Here is a 12351-nt window from a genome sequence, read left to right on the forward strand (position 1 = left end):
AGAATCACTGCAAAGTGTTTAGCAGTGACTACTGATACAATTCAGTAATCTAGAGAAGAGATTTGCTCAACTGGGAGAAGATATATTCCTGGCAAGAAAAAGATTCAAGAAATAATTAGGGAGTAAGAACTAATGGAACTTGGTAAGAAATGATGAAAAGGGAAAAAGAAAAATTTGGAAAGCCTCGTGAGAAGGTTACCTAGAAGTAGATAATTAAATGATATAAAAAGTGAGTCTAGCAAAGATCCATAAGAGGATTTCAGGCAGACGGAACAGCTAGTAAAAAGGTTCTGAAATGAAAGCAAGCTTGGCACACTCTATAAACAAGTATAACTTCTTTTGTAGGCAATGTCCTATACGTAGAATTTGGCTATGGTAAAAAATACGAATTTATTCCAAATATGATAGTAAGCCACTAGAAAGTTTAGAGTAAGAAGGTGAAATTATCCGGTTTTCATTTTTAACAGTTAATTCTGGGTTTTGGGCAAATAAAAGACTCTAGGGCAAAACCTCCTAAGTACAGTATATTGCAAAAGGTTAACAAATGGACCAAAAAGTATTACTTTCAATCTTTCTCTCTCTCTGATCACCCAGTTGAATCAACCTGGCTAGTTTATTTTGCAATCAATTTACCATCTGTGAAGTTTTTGTTTTACATGTACACATATAAGATGTTTAGCTTTTCTTTCAATTTACTTTTTTTCTAGCATATAAGATATAACTGTTACTATCATTATCATCTAGTATTAGAGGTCTCTAAAGAGAAAAATGATTGACTTTGTTAATTTTTTTGATAGCTACTTTATGGACTGCTTGTTCCACACTGCTGGCTGGCCTACTGGCTTTCGATGTTAATAATGAATCGAATGAAGTATAATTCTTTTTTTTTTTTTTTAAGAGTTTATTTATTTGACAGAGAGAGTAAGAGAGATCACAAGTAGGCAGAGTGGCAGGCAGAGGGAGATGAAGAAGCAGACTCCCCTCTGAGCAGAGGTCGATGCAGGGCTCGATCCCAGAAACCCAGGATCATGACCTGAGCTGAAGGCAGATGCTTAACTGACTGAGCCGCCCAGGCGCCCCCAAAGTATAATTCTTGATGGAAATTCAAAATGAATCATCTGTGCCCACAAAAAGAAACATAAACATTACTTCAGAATTATTATGCTTTTATATAATTGAAAGGTCCCCTCATCAGACACATTATTCATTTTGAATTTAATTCAATTTAATAAATTTAAACTGAATCATTAGAAGGGCTATATATTATAGTTTGAGAAAACCCATTTTCAGAATATTTATCTGTATAAAAAATTTTAATTTTTAAAATTTTTTTTTTTTTAAAGATTTTATTTATTTATTTGAGAGACAGAGAATGAGAGACAGAGAGCATGAGAGGGAGGAGGGTCAGAGGGAGAAGCAGACTCCCCACTGAGCAGGGAGCCCGATGCGGGACTCGATCCCGGAACTCCAGGATCATGACCTGAGCCAAAGGCAGTCGCTTAACCAACTGAGCCACCCAGGCGCCCAATTTTTAAAATTTTTAAATTAAAGTCAACATTTCAATACTTCCTGTTTTCCTTACTACGTTTCACTTCTAATTTTCTCAATATGATGTGCTTTAAATCATTCTTTTAAAAAATATTTATCTATTTATCTATCTATTTATTTAGAGAATGGGTGGAAGGGCAGAGGGAGAGAGAGAATCTCAAGCAGACTCCCTGCTGAGTGATGAGCACGATGCAGGGCTCAATCTCATGACTCTGAGATCATGACCTGAGCCGAAATTAAGAGTCAGATGCTCAATGAACAGACTGAGCCACCCATGCGCCCCTAAATCATTCTTTTTTGAAGACTTTATTTATTTATTTGAGAGAGAGAGAGCGCGAGCACACAAGCCAAGGAGGAGGCAGAGGGACAGGGACAAGGAAACTCCCCGCTGACCAAGGAGCTCGACGCAGAGCTCAATCTTGGGACTCTAGGAAAATGACCTGAGCCAAATGCAGACCCTTAACCAACTGCACCACCCAGGTACCCCTCATTCTGAAAAATATATTAGTTATATTTTTAAAAAATTTATCTAAAGCTATAAAAGCCTACAGTCCCCCACTCCTTAATTTCAATAGATTTAGTTTAAGTAGCATTTATTTTTCCACCAGAATAGACAACTTTTAAAATTTAAGGTGAAACGTGAGGGGTGTCTGGGTGGCTCAGTTGGTTAAGCGGCTGCCTTTGGTCCAGGTCATGATTCCAGGGTCCTGGGATTGAGCCCCACGTTGGGCTCCCTGCTGAGCAGGGGGCCTGCTTCTCCCTCTACCTCTACCTGCCGCTCCCCCTGCTTGTACTCTCTCTAATAAAATAAAATAAAAAATCTTAAAAAAAAAAAAAAAGGTGAAACGTGAGAGTCCAAAAAGTTTAAATCACAAATGAGAAAGCATAAGGTTTCTCTAATCATACAATATATTTTATTAGCATGAAGGAATGGTGGCAAGCAAACTTACACCAAGACATTACTATAAAACATCTTTCTTATTCAAAAAAAGACTTTTAGTTTTTAATCCTCAGCAAAAAATAGAACAAACGAACTTCTTTTATAAGAAAGCCAGTTATCTGGGGCGCCTGGGTGTTTCAGATGGTTAAGCGTCTGCCTTCGGCTCAGGTCATGATCCCAGGGTCCTGGGATCGAGTCCCACATCGGGCTCCCTGCTCCTTGGAAGCCTGCTTCTCCCTCTGCTTCTCTCTCTCTCTGTCTCTCATGAATAAATAAATAAAATCTTTAAAAACAAAACAAAAAAGCAAGCCAGTCATCTATCTGGTAGCACAATGAATACTAAAGCAAAATACTTCACACGATTCAGAATTGTTCATTTTTTGCAAACTGCATGAATCTCGTCATTATTTTACAGGAACAAAGAAGTAAAAAAAAAAAAAGAGACAATGCTCTTGAATAATATTTAGTAGGTACAATGATGGAATGTCAGATGACAAACGGGCAACATAATATAGATACTCATGAAAAAATTTTCTCATTGGTAACTAGCATTTTTTTACAAATCAATACTTAATATCTTCTCTAAAATTCTGTATTCTATTATGCAATATGAAGAAAATATAAGTTTTTACCAGGGCCCATACAGATACTCAGTTTTCTCCCATGATATATAGATGTTACTATTTTCTATGTGTGTTATGGGGGAAAGGATGAAAACCTAGAAATGGCAGAGTAAAAAGCAAGGAGACCAAATAAGAGCTAAAAGGTAATATATTCCTAAACTTGTGGCTTAGGAAAATTACAAAAGAAACTAACTGAGAAAAAGAAACACTGTGAGAATGAGGAAGAGTACAAGACAATTCCATTTGGAACAGGCTGAGTCTGATGTACCAACAGGACCTCTCAGAGGAGTTCTCTCGTAATTAGTGAGATATATATACCCAGAATATAAAGCTAGAGACTTCACTTAGAATAAGGGGAGGGTTTTAGATGGTAATTGAAAACTACCAGATCTCCTTGAGAGAGTTATCTATAATAAAGGAGAAGAGAAACTAGACATAAAGAGGTAGCAGAAAGCCAGAGGAAAAGTAGCTAGAGAATCTGAGAAAGAGTAACAAGCCCTTGGAAAAGAACATTTTAAAAAGGAAGAAATGAATGAAGAGAATCAAATTCTGATAAGGATGTCAAAAGTATCTAATATTTGAGTCACTGGTAAGTTTGGTGAGAATAGTTTAGTGAAGAGCATGAGAGCCAAACAGCTAATTGAGAACTGAATAGAAAATGAGTTAGTAGAGACAATTCAAAAGAGGAGCTAGAGTTGAGGTCAAGAGAAAGAGTTTTAAGATGGAAGGGGCAAGAAGAGTACTTTCATTTTAAATGCTGATAGAAGCAAGAGCTTAAAGAAGGAAGACTGAAAAGAAATAATTTATGGAAGAAAATCATAATTGGTAACTGTATAAAAAAGTCTCTTCTTATCTAAATTTCAGAAGACTAACAATCTGACCAAAAAAAATTACAACATCATTACATTCTGAATGAAATTTAGGCAGCATTTACATCTTGAAGACATTATAATCATTTTTTTTTTTTTTTTGCAACACTATTCAAAAAGGCAAGCAAGTAGGTAAAACATTCGTGTTCACGGACATTTCACTTTCATTAAAATTCCCATTCACTCTATATCTTTAACTTTCTATTTATCAACCCTGTGCATTATTCAAGTTTCAGAAATAACAAAAATCTATCACAATATTAGTAATATTAGAATCATTGTCTAAAATGAATAAAAGTAGAGAATAAAGGATTAAAACTTCCAAGCTTGGGCAGTTTCCATCTTGGAAGAATGGTGGTAACCACTAACAAAGCTGAGGTTGCTTTAAAAAAAAAAAAAAAAGGCTGGATTTTACAGTAGCACAATCTATATTCATAATAACTGAAGTTGTCATTTCTAATAAACATACTTGTTTCCTAAGAATGTTTTTTAAAAAAACAATTTTACTACGGTTACTAACTTAATTGGGTACTCGAATTAAATAATAATTGGAATATCTCTACTGCAAAAACCAGAGTAAATTAATCTACGTTTAGTGTATCTCACTATACCAATACACCAAAAGATCTAAGCCACATGAAATATTCATTTAACAGATATCTACTGAATGCTTCCCCTAGCCAGGCACTCTTCTGTGATGACAATTCAAGGGTAAACAAGGCAGAAAAGGCTCCTCCCACCAAGGAACTTGGCCTTATAGCCAGGGAAGACTTACAGTAAAGGTATAAATAAGATAACATCAAACAACAGTAAGTACTATCATGAAAATAAAAGAGCTTAAAGAGTAACTGGAAGGAAGTAATGGCTATTTCCAGGCTCGCCAGAGAAGGATTCTCTGAAGAACAGAATACTTGAACTTAGACTTGAATGAAAAGAAAAAGCCAAACATGCTACAATCATTCTAGACAATGGAAATAGCTGGTAAAGGTCACACGGTACTTTAAGTCCTAGCTACACATTACTGTTCAGCAGAAGTCAACCCATTTAAAAACTGGCCATCAGTTTTAATAAAAATCTGTGGATGTGCAACAATATTAATGCTTTTTAAGTGACCTAATGTAGGGAATGGGAGATAATTCACTTTTAGATATAAGTACACAAAAAAATATTAATGTTCAAAAAAAGACTTTAAAAATATTTCACAGGTGCTTAAAAATTAGCATATGTTAATGGAATCCTTTGATATACACATCATATATGAAGAGCCATAGATGGCTTTCTCTTAAAGCAAGACCATTTCTATATTGGATAAGCAGTAAAAAATAAAGAGAATCTTACTTTTAGCAAATATGTCAACTGGTGATCCATCAGGCAAAAGCCATGGCCAACCTTTGAACTGCCATGCAGGACCTTGCACAAAAACTGCTACAACCCGATCCCTATAAAGAGAAAAGGGGCAGGGTGGTTAGAGCTCCAGGGTTGAGACAATACCTCAAATATGAAATTTGATTACTGTAAATTCTTAAGGAAAGGACTCAATTGCTCATGTGATATAATCTACTGTCAACAAATCTGTGAGGCAAATTACATAACTCTTTGTTATAATGTTATCATTAGAGCACACTAATGATTGCTACACTTTCCATGCATCTGTTTTTGCACCTAAGCCTTTTAAACATAATTACACACACAATCCTTATATGCAATCTTTTTAACCTTTAATCTGCCCTTCTCCTAGAATAAGGGCCCACTTTTCCAATGTGATTAGGGAACAAGACTTGATCTATTAATTGAAAAAGTTGGTTTTAAAAGAAAATCATCTAAAATTCAAATACATCTGAAATGCTTTACTCTAATTAAAAACATTATTAATTATAGTAATTCACCAATCATTTTATTTTATAAAGCCCCAAGGCCTTATTTTTGAGTTCTGATTATTTGGAAAGTAATCTTGGGTAGAAAAACCATCAAACTTTAATTTTTCCAATTGTTTACATTTCACTCACCCTAAATTCTATTAGCATTTTCTTTTCTTTTCTAAGTAGGCCCCATGCCCAACGTGGAGCCCAACCTGGGACTTGAACTCACAACTCTGAGATCAAGACCTGAGCCGAGATAAAGAGTTGGACACTTAACTGACTGAGCCACCCAGGCACCCCATTAGTGTTTTTTTAAAGCAACTTGTCGGGGCGCCTGAGTGGCTCAGTCGTTGAGCATCTGCCTTCGGCTCGGGTCATGGTCCTAGGGTCCTGGGATCGAGCCCCGCATTGGGCTTCCTGCTTGGTGGGAGGCCTGCCTCTCCCTCTCCCACTCCCCCTGCTTGTGTTCCCTCTCTCTGTCAAATAAAATCTTTAAAAAATAAAAAATAAAGCAACTTGTCTTTCCAACCACTCAACTTTGTTTTCCTAAAAAGAACAAATCTTTCTCTATGCCCTCATATTTTTCATTAGTTCACAAAATATTTAATTAAATTGAGAAATTATAAGAAGTACAAAGGCCATAAACAGTTTAAGTCTAGAACTAAAGTGGGAACAAAACCGTAATATAAACAATAATAGTTAACATCAATTAAGATGTACTATGAGCATTCACTCTGTGACAGGGCTGTTCTAAGCACCTCACACTGTACATATGTTAACACACTGAATCTTCCAAACAATTCAACGAGGTGACTACTATTATTACCCCCATTTTACAGATGAGGAAATATAAGTGTATGGTCAGTCCATTAGTCAGAAGAGAAATGGAGGTAAGAAGAGGAGTGAGAAGGAGAAAGGGAGGGAATGATTACTCCTGTGCACTGGTTACGCTACTGTTCCTATGGGAGGACTGATAAATCCTGAGAACAGCCATCTCAGTACTATAATGGAAATAGTTTTAACCTTACAATTCCCTGAAATGGTCTTAGGAATGCCCAGAGGTTCGCAGATCATACTCTGATCACCACTGCATTAGATGAAGACTATACAGCCAACAGAGCATTAAACCAGGGTTACCTTCTATTCAAGTAAAAGATCTACAGCAACAATTCAAGTTACTGTGAAAAACCACAGCTTAAAATTCTTAATCTACTAAAAAATCTCTAAGGCTAACATTAAATCTTAAATAAAAAATTTCCTCCTTGCATAGGATATACGTCCCATAGTGCCAAAACTATCTTTGGTAACGCAGCACACTATTAAATGGTCTCTTAATTTGATGACATAGCTTGTACCATACAATAGCTGAAAGCCCAAAGTACCTGCCAAACTAAAGGAAATTTGCTGGAGAGGTATCACCTAGATCCTACTGGGTTTCACAGGGTTAAGAGGTAAGCAGGATAATATAAATACTAATCTCAGTGAATTCTTAAAAGGACAATTAACAGAGAAAGAAAGAAAAAAGGTAAGGAAAATATTATTCCTAGGTTATGACATCAATGACTAGGGACCTAGCTGATACATACAAGCAGTGTTTTGTAGCATGGTGACAGAACCTGTATACACCGTATTTTTTCTGCAAGTAACTATAAACATATAAAACAAATGGTGTAACTCTCCTTCTTCCTAGAATTTTTAAACTTGGTATCCGAAATTCTCATCTTACTTCGTATAATAAATTTTTAACATACTTATATTCTCAATGCCCTGACTTTCTAATGTGGGAAGACTAATGAGTACTTCAAAGGTAAACCAGGTAATTCATCAATGTGTTGTATTCTCTATGTCACAGAGATGCATTCTCACACTCTGTATTTTTATTCCAGCTTAGATTAATAAAATAATTTAAGATAATTCATGAATCTGCGTTTACAGGCACTTTGTTATAAACAGCCCACTTAATATTTTATTAAAGGACACTTTAATGTAATCAAAGAGTTAAACCAGAGGAGTAATGTTATTCTTTTTATTAAATTATTCCCTACAATAAAAGTAACAATTCTTTCATTTATCATTTCTTACCCAAAAACGTGAATTCTCCAAATCAAAAATATAAAACTATAACTCTCAAAACTAAATTAGTCTATTTGGAAATTTTGCTCTAAAGGCTGATCCAGAACAAATAAACAGTGGAAAGAGTTTTTACTAAGTTTTCCAGAAGTGAGTGTTTCTTTTTTTTTTTTAAAAAGATTTAATCTGAGAGACAGCGAGCACACACGAGCAGCGGGGGAGGGGCAGAGGGGCAAGCCGACTCCTCACTGAATGGGGAGCCTGACAACGACCCAATTCCAGGACCCTGAGATCATAACCTGAGCCGAAGTCAGATGCTTAACCAAGTGAGCCACCCAGGTGCCCCTGAAGTTAGTGTTTCTTATAAGTAAAATAAAGTTTAGCTATCCAATGTGAACATTATTAATGACCAACTGAGACATTAAGGTTTTCAGGGATAGTTTCTATTTAGAACTCATGACAAAATCTGATAGTTTTTAATTATACAAAAAAAATTCAATGACTACATAAAAGTACAGATCATCTTACCAGTCTTGAGGCATAAGTTTAAGGGGCTGGTCTACTACTCTGTAAGGGACTGTGACACTAATCGCCGTGCCTCCTGGTTGCATCTGATCTTTTCTTCTCTGTATTAAAGTTTCATTTTCTCGTTGGCAGCCTTGTTTCTTCTTTTCATCTGATGGGACAAATCTTTGAAAAAACAGAGATGAGAAAAGGTCAAATGTTTCAATGTGATACAAATGGGAAAATAAATTATACTGAAAGTTTTAAAGCAAACTTTTTCTTTTTTTTTAATGAACCTGCTCTGCATGTACAGATCACAATGTGTGGAGTATAATCTCTCCTTTCCATGACAGTACTCAGCTCACACAGGCCCTAAGTTGGTGTGTATGTCTGTGTCTCTCTCACACACACACAATTTTTATTAATTCATCTAGCACTTAACATTTTCCAAAGTTACATAAAAGACCATACTAATCCTTGATTTTTCCAATGCTAGTAGAAGGAAATTTTATTATAAATCAAAAGGTCACTTGACATGAAGATGATGTAGCTTTTCCCCAGATAGGTGACTTAGCCTAAGAGCATCACAAAACACCCCTTTTCATGGATTATGACTTAGCAAAATTAGAAAAATGCTATCCAATTTCAGGGTTGCTTTGCAAATTTTAAAGGAGGAATTAAATAAGTATATGCCAACTGTCTTAGTATAAATACTGCTAGTTATTCAGTAAATTACCAACTCTACCATGGGATTCAATTCTCCACTGTACTAACAACAGATATTCTCAAAAATAATTTAGCAATCTGCAGAGCTGTTGCCAGCTCTAGATTGTTGGTATTCACAAAGCATTTCAAAATGGTCTTTTAAAAATATGCATACTCCTGGGGCGCCTGGGTGGCTCAGTTGGTTAAGCGACTGCCTTCGGCTCAGGTCATGATCCTGGAGTCCCGGGATCGAGTCCCGCATCGGGCTCCCTGTTTGGCAGGGAGTCTGCTTCTCCCTCTGATCCTCCTCCCTCTCATGCTCTCTGTCTCTCATTCTCTCTCTCTCAAATAAATAAATAAAATCTTTAAAAATAAAATAAAAAATAAAAATAAAAATAAAAATATGCATACTCCTAATACACACTCTATTAGCATATTTTATTAGCTATGGTCTGGCACTACCAATTAAATGGGGGCAATGCAGTCATTACATTGAGACTCATTCAGCTTCTGAAGTTTAAGACAGATAAATGGAGTGGACGGGATGCATGAGAGCTTGCACTTGGTAGAGTCCTTTGAAAAATTTCAATATCACATGCTGAATTCATCATTGGTAATACTAGTCTTGTACTCATGAAAGTTTTTAGTAGATGGTGATTGTGATCAACTGTACTTCATTTCTGAGCTGTTTTCATATCCATGGCAAATCTGATGGAAAAGTTAAGATTTCCATATCATTTAAAAACCTCCACCAGATAATCATTTTACTACCTATTGATTTTGGTTATTTATTAATCAAGTCCACTTAGAAAATGCCAAATGTAATACTAACACTGAATAATTAATTAAACACTTTAACAGACATGCATTGTTAGAAACAGTTTTCATATAAAACAACAAAAATGTATCAAGTGAACAGTGATACATTGTGCTAAGTTATACGATATACATAGCTGTAAAAAAAAAAAAAAAAAAAGTCACTGCCCCCTTGAAGCTTACATTCCAGATACAAAGTGGTCTCACTGCCAAGAGAAAGATGCTTTATCTAGGTCTATATCTAGATGGGATTAAAACGTTTACATTCTTAAATACAATACTGCATCTCACTCTTTTCTAGCTTTTGAAATTTTAAATGTTGTAAAAGTATAAAATTACTTATGCAAAATTACTTACAATCTTTAATGAATTATTATATACGTACAAATGAGTGATCTATAATATCCAACTTTTAAAATAAGTCTATTCAACACCTAATTCACTTCTAATACATTAAGAAATGAGTTACATAGCATTTGCATGTTCACATATTTGTTGATGTTTTACTAAGTTCAGAGTCATTAACATGGTACTTTAACTATCATCCTGTAATTTTTAAATGCTCTAGTATTTTAATTTCTGAATATATCTAGGTCTTTAGAATAGTAGCCTTCACTGTAGTAAAATGCAGCTGTTTTTCAAAATGTTTTTCAGCCTTGATCTCATGTGGTAACATAAGGATCGATCTTCTATCCTACTCTCCTAAACTTAAAGTTCGAATAACAATGTAGATTTCTCTATTCATGGAAGGCACTAGCAAACTAATTAAACTTAAGCCTTTTTTTTTTTTACTATATTTCCCTGGGATCCTGGAGTAAGAAATAAAGCCTAAATTCTGCTCAAGGGAGGGAATCTAACATAAGTTCCTTCTTTCACAAAGGTTGGATTCTCAGGGATTAAATTCAATATAATGGTAAGCTAGAAATAAACCCACTGTCCACTCTTTTTCCTGTACCCCACCCCTAGCCCTTATTAACACCCTGGCAACCGCAAGGAAAATCAAATCTCAGAATTGTAAATTGGCCCTCACTTGAATTTGAGGCAAGAATTAAGCACCCTGACCACAATAATAAACACATTATCCAAGCCAGGCCAATGAGACTTAAACCTGGAATTTTTGCTGGAATTATTGGGAACCAGGGATGTGAGGGCGATCTGGCTGCGACATCTGTCACCCCATTGATCGCCAGGGTTGGAATTATTGGGAACCAGGCACTATCTTTCTACTGTGATCAGTAACCTGGAGTTTTTGATAATCCTCTTTGACCCTGAAAAGGGAGAACCTGAGAGATGGAGAGACCAACTCCTGATTATATCATTTTAGCACTAAGTCTAGCTGTCAGAAGCCAGGACTGTTCAGTCACGTTGAGTCAATAAAGTATTTTTTGATAAAGCTACTTTGAGTTGGTATTTATCATTTACAACTAAAGATGTTCTAACAAATATAACCAGAATTGCACAACTGATGTGATGGATGAATATATGTGATTTGGAGAAATATTATGATGTCCACTGACTTATCCAATATTTGCAATTATTTATTCCACTCTACATTCCATGAGTAAAGGAGTGTGGGTGATGATATGACTAAAGTAATTACTATTTAAACAAGTACAGTTCTACTGAAATAATTTTATTAGTATTCTCAAAGAATAAAATCCAAATAAATGATATAGCTAAATAGATTACAGACTTTGTTATTTTAAAAACAGAGCAAGTTTATGAACATTTCCCAGGTTAAAAATATAGTTTTCCTTTTTCCTAAATAAAAGAAGTTAGAATTTGGAAAGTAGAGAAAAGAAAAAGCAACAATGCATGTTTAAAAACCTCAAACTGAGAATTTAATTTAAAGTGATGTAATATTGGCAATGCTCCCAGGTACTTAGCAAACACAAATGTAAACCTTTTCTGGATTACCCCTCCCCCCCACCTTCATTTTAAATTCCAAGGAAAATGAACAGTAAATGAAGACAATGAAAAACATTAAATGTACTAAACTAAACACACAAGGAAATGAGAGGCATCATGAAAGAAACTACTGTCAAAAGAAAAAGGTAACTAAGGACTTCTAATAATGCAATTATCAAAGATCAAAGCTTATAAAACAAGATTGCAAATATGGACAGGAGAAAAAAATACTTTTAAAAAGATCAAAGATTTGAAAAAGAACTACAGAGAACCACTAAAATTGAAAAAGTCCCAGAAAGAGAAGAGAAAAGGGGCGGGGGGATACACAGGTAAAGGGCCAGGACTCAGAACTGACAAAAAACACAAATTCATACACTTAATTCTCATGAATCCTAAAGTGGGATATATAAGAAATCTACATCTAGGTTGAACAGATAAACAAATTTAAAATGGTCTTTAAAATAACCAAGTAAAGCAGATTTCCTTCATAGGACTGATTATCACACTAA

At 35.2% G+C, this 12351-nt stretch overlaps 1 protein-coding gene across 4 annotated transcripts in view; it reads right to left on the reverse strand.

Moving 5' to 3' along the window:
* CDC73 (cell division cycle 73) overlaps window positions 1-12351 on the reverse strand; it is a 239475-nt gene that overhangs the window by 132925 nt on the left and 94199 nt on the right. For all 4 annotated transcript variants that reach the window (XR_014146573.1, XM_081825154.1, XM_081825155.1 and 1 more), the window contains exons 14-15: window positions 8438-8599; window positions 5319-5419 (exon numbers count right to left, since the gene is read on the reverse strand). Coding sequence is in view for 3 of the 4 variants with exons in the window: in XM_081825154.1 (XP_081681280.1) it covers window positions 5319-5419; window positions 8438-8599 (263 nt within the window). In the remaining variant the exon portion in view is untranslated. The remainder of the gene's footprint in view (window positions 1-5318; window positions 5420-8437; window positions 8600-12351) is intronic.

Source organism: Leptonychotes weddellii, chromosome 6 (genome assembly GCF_054177405.1).
Source record: "Leptonychotes weddellii isolate Sample4059 chromosome 6, ASM5417740v2, whole genome shotgun sequence".
Lineage (NCBI taxonomy): Eukaryota > Metazoa > Chordata > Mammalia > Carnivora > Phocidae > Leptonychotes > Leptonychotes weddellii.